This window comes from Mus pahari, chromosome 17 (assembly GCF_900095145.1).
Source record: "Mus pahari chromosome 17, PAHARI_EIJ_v1.1, whole genome shotgun sequence".
In the NCBI taxonomy this organism is placed as follows: Eukaryota; Metazoa; Chordata; class Mammalia; order Rodentia; family Muridae; genus Mus; species Mus pahari.
Genome location: NC_034606.1, coordinates 64,500,064 through 64,504,945, shown reverse-complemented (window position 1 = coordinate 64,504,945; position 4,882 = coordinate 64,500,064). Strand labels below are relative to the sequence as shown.

The 4,882-nt window shown below is 50.2% G+C and overlaps 1 protein-coding gene across 1 annotated transcript in view; it reads left to right on the top strand.

Moving 5' to 3' along the window:
* LOC110334566 (protein FAM186A-like) overlaps window positions 1-4,882 on the top strand; it is a 34,519-nt gene that overhangs the window by 24,372 nt on the left and 5,265 nt on the right. Inside the window, exon 5 of the mRNA XM_029547878.1 lies at window positions 10-2,849. Within this exon, the coding sequence (XP_029403738.1) occupies window positions 10-2,849 (2,840 nt within the window). The remainder of the gene's footprint in view (window positions 1-9; window positions 2,850-4,882) is intronic.

Genomic DNA, 4,882 nt, shown 5'->3' with positions numbered 1-4,882 from the left:
ACCCCACAGCCGACCACTCTCAGCCCTGAGCAGGCCCAGGCCCTGGGCATCACTCCTACCCCTCAGCCGATCACACTAACCCCTGAGCAGGCCCAGGCCCTGAGCATCACTCCTACCCCTCAGCTGATCACTCTCACCTCTGAGCAGGCCCAGGACCTGGGGGTTTCTCTTATTCCCAAACAACAGGAGATCAGTNTTAGTCCAGAGCAGGCCCAAGCAATGGGGCTCACGCTNACNCCTCAGCAGGCTCAGGTACAGAAAATTTATCTCACCCCTCAGCAGGCCCAGGCTCTGGGAATCACTCTCAGACCTGAGCTGGCCAAGGCACAGGAGATCAGTCTGACCCCTGAGCAGGCCCACTCCCTGGGGATCTCTCTCACAGTTGAGCAGGCCAAGGCACAGAGGATTAATCTGACCCCTCAGCAAGCCCAGGACCTGGGGATCACTCTCACTGCTGAGCAGGCCCAGGACCTGGGAATAGCTTCTACCCCTAAGCAGTCTGAAGCCGTGGGAATCACCCCCACCGCTACCCCTGAGCCTTACAAGGAAAGAAGTCTGACCTCTGAGCAGGTTCAGGCCTTGAGGACCAGTGTCCCCCCTAAGGAGGCCCCGTCATTGGGGATTTATCTCACCGCTAAGCAGGCCCGGAACCTGGGAATCACTCTCACTGCTAGTCAAGCCAAGGTCATGAAGATCAGTCTCACCCCTGAGCAGGCCCAGGCCCTGGGGCTCACTGTCACCGCTAAGCAGGCCAAGGCACGGAGGACCAGCCTGACCCCTGAGCAGGCCCAGGCTCTGGGAGTCATTCTCACTCCTGAACAGGCCCAGGCCCACAGAATCATTCTCACCCCTGAACAGGCCCAGGTCCTGGGGATCTCGCTCACCCCTGAACAGGCCCAGGTCCTGGGGATCTCTCTTACCCCTGAGCAGGCCCAGGTACAAGGTATTCTTTCTCCTAAGAAATTTCAGGAATTGGACGTTCCATTAACCTATAAACAAGCAGAAATACTAAGGAGCCATCTTTCCAAGAAGCCACTTGAAGTCCAGAGAAGCCAAATCCTTCTCTCTGAGTCTATCCAAATGCCCAAACCAGCTACCGCCTCTAAACACACCCAGACAATTGAAATCCCACTAACTAGCCAACCATTCCAGGCATTTGGATCTCCACTTTCAAAGAGAATGGAGACAGAAATGGGAATCTCTCCCCTCACTCCCAAGCAGTCCCAGGCAATTGTAACTCCACCTTCAAAGAGAAAGGAGAAAGAATTGGGAATCTCTCCCCTCACTCCCAAGCAGTCCCAGGCAGTTGAGCCTGCCAAGGCAAAGCAGTCTCCCCTAACTCCCAGGCAGGCACGGCCATTTCAGAAGCAGCTTGCTCCAGAGCTCACACAAACACTGCAGTTTACCATTACTCTCCAGAAAGCCCAGCACTTGGGTGTCACTTTTACCTACGAACAAACTCGGGCAGCAGCTGTCACCCTCACCTCCGAGCAGGTGGCAGCACTAGAAGACGCTCTCACTGAAAAACTGGCTTGGAGATGGGAGATTTCAGTCACACCAGAAACAGTTCAAGAGGCACCAAACATCATTACCACTAAGCAACTGCAAGCCCTGGGGATGGCTGCTCTCGAGCCAGCTCAGGCACTTCCCAGACCTTTTCCCTTGGAGAAGCCTGCCACGTTGGCCACTTCCACCGACAGACTATCTCAAAGATGGAAGGATTCTTACCCTGCTTCTACTCCACTGCAGGCATTGAGGCCTTCTCTTACTCAAGCCCCATTTACCCCTACGACAAGCCTAGGAATGAGTAGTCTTCCAGACTCTGAGAAGCCACGGATGTCTCCTACCTATGAACAGACTCTCACAGACAGGGGCCAAGACATTCCTGTACAGCCCCTAGTACCAGAAATCCCTCCTTCCCTCAGACAGCTGCTAGCACCTGGGGCTCCTCCCACTCCAGGACCACCCCTTGGTCCTAGGCATTTCTTCAAACCTAGTGTCCCACCCACCTCTGGAGAGGTGCCAGGACTTGTTTCTGGAGGCTCTGCTGCCCACAAGGAGCTTCTGATTTCCAGAACCTCCTCCTTCCAGCCTCCTGAGTGGCAAGGCCCACCATGGCTCATTCCCAAGCAAAGCTTCATACCAGCAGTGTCTTCCATCCCATTGCATCCCTCCACAGCAGAGGCCCTACCAACCCCTGGAAGACCTCAGAGAAGTTCAAAAGCCAAACCTCTAAAGCCTAAATCAGCAAGAGCTCTCCCAAATGCTGCTCTGGGTTTCGAGGCCTCTCAGGCTCCGTTCCCTATTGAGAAGACCCAAATACCTAAGATTCCTGACACTTCAGAACAAACTCAAGTACTCCAAGATTCTTTTGGTGTGCAACCATTTGGAATATTTCAGCCGTACGGCACCAGCTCCAGGGTACCTCGGTCACAGTCCCCTCTCATTGGTGAGAAAGCCCTTTCCAGAGAGAAGCCTGGAATACCACTACCATCTCTTACCACTCAGCTCCCCCAAACACCACAGATCTCAACTTCTGAAAAGGGCCAGAAACCATGGCTCCCCCCAATAGACAAGCCCTGGACACCGACCCCCGTTTCTGGTACCAGAGAAGCCAAGATGATAGTGTCCCCCACTGATCAGCACCCTGAAGACAGATATGTCGTTGATGTGGAGGCTCAGAGGAAGAATCTGGTCACATTAAATCAGGCGGCACAAACTTCCGGACTTCCTGCACAGTATCTCACAATTGCCAAGAATCTCATAATTGAATTACTTCATATAGATACAGTTCGGCTGGGGTATCTGTCCCGAAAGTATATTGCCTATAGGCTGATCCAGCTTGCCAGGTAGATATAATTACTATACATACTGTTTACTGGAATAGTACTGATGTCAAACACCTTCCTTTGCTATATCAGACGCATGCATGCTCTCTCTATAATTAGTATTTTTTTATGTGTATGGGTATTTTGTTTGCATGTGTACCTGTACTACATGTGTACCTGTGCTCACAGAGGATATTGGATCTCCTGAGAATGGGATTACATCAGTTGTGAGCTACAGTGGGAGTGCTGGGAGTGAGACCCAGGCCCGCTGGAAGACCAGCAACAGCTCAATCACTGAGCCCCGTCTCTCCAGCCCCAGATCATATGCTGTATCATGCTCTTATGAAGGATCTGCAGGAAGGAGGTTTAAGACCACAAAGAGAAGTCAACTGAGGTGGTACATGCTTGTAGTTTCGCTTGGGAGCTGAGGGCAGGAGGGGTGTATATGTAGAACACTCAGGCACCAGAGGGGAGTGTGTGAGCATGCATGTGTTGCCCTCAGAAAATAGAGGGCAGAGGAGGAGGCCAGGTGTCTTCCTCTTGTTCTCCTGAGGCTTCGTCTCTCACTGACCCTTTCCACGAGGCTGACAGGGGGCCACCTGTTTCTATCCAGTGATACCGGGATACAATACATAGCCACTCCTGGCTTCATTTATCTGTTTATCCATTTGTATTTTTGAGATAAGGCTCACCCTGAAACTGACACTGACCTGAAACTCACCGTGTAGCCCAGGCTGGCCCCTAACTCTCAACCTTCCTGCCTCACCTCCAGATGAGTAGGATTAGACACGGGCCACCAGACTCAGCTCTTCATAATTTTTGAAGAGTGAGAAGGCAAGTTAAAATCAAGGTGGTACCGTAACAACTTTGTTGTTGGCCCTGATTTTTTTGTAATGTTAGAAAAGGCAAAGGCCTACACACCTGCAATTACAACCATGTTAGGGGAAGAGGCAGGAGGATAAAGAATTGAAGGGCAATTGTCAGCTACTTAGTGAGTTCAAGGCCATTCTGGACTACATGAGACTTTTGTCTATAAATAGAGAAAGATATAATAGATAGCAAGCTGGTGGTGTACACCTTTAATCCCAGCACTTGGGAAGCAAAATCAAGTAGGGGTCTCTGAATTAGGAGCCAGCCTGGTCTATATAGTGAGTTCCAAGCCAACCTCAAAATAAAACAAAACAAAACATCTTTTTTCAGTTTGTTTGCCTTACACATAATCTCTGGCTTATTCCTCTCTGCTCAGAGATCTAGGTCTCACCTGTTATTTCCTGCCTAGGTACTTGATCACTACTTGTAAAATAACCCACCTTTCCTTCCACTGAGGGAACTTAAATGTACATCTACTATACATTTGGGGTCTTTTGTTGGTTTTGTTGTTGAGGCAGGGTCTCGTGGGGTCCAGCACAGCATCTACCCACTATGCACTCCATGCTGGCTGTAAGTTCATGGCAGCACCCCTGCCTTGGTCTCCTCGGTGCTGGGAGGGCATCCTCCTTCACTATTTTGAAACAGGGTCTTACTGAATCACCAAACTTGCATCTAGCTTCCCAAGTAGCTAAGACTGAGGTTAAGTGCTGCTGCTGGACAACCTCTCTGCTCTGGCTCCCAGTGGACTGCACGAGTGCACCTTTGTGCATGTAAGACAGACAGACAGACACACACACACCCAGTTAATTTTTGACAAGTCATGACTAGCTCAAAGGCTGGGCACTCCTAAACCTTCCCCGCTAGCAAATGCTCCTCTCTGGTCCTCCTGAGACTCCAGGGCCAGTGGCAACTGCCCCGAATTCTTACATAGCTGGTTGCTTTCTCCCCTGCAGCGCTTGCGTCCTCTCCTCCTCCCCTGAGTCATGGTGAGTCTGTCTTCCTTCTCCCAGTTCCTCGTCTCTGAAAATCTAAAGGTCCTGCCTCAGTCTACCTGCCTAGTCAATGGCTGTTGGCTCTTTTTTTTTTTTTTTTTTTTTTTTTTTTTTTTTTTTTTTTTTTTTTTTTTTTTTTTTTTTTTTTTTTTTTTTGATTTATTAAAAAATAAAAGATCTGAAGAACTGGCT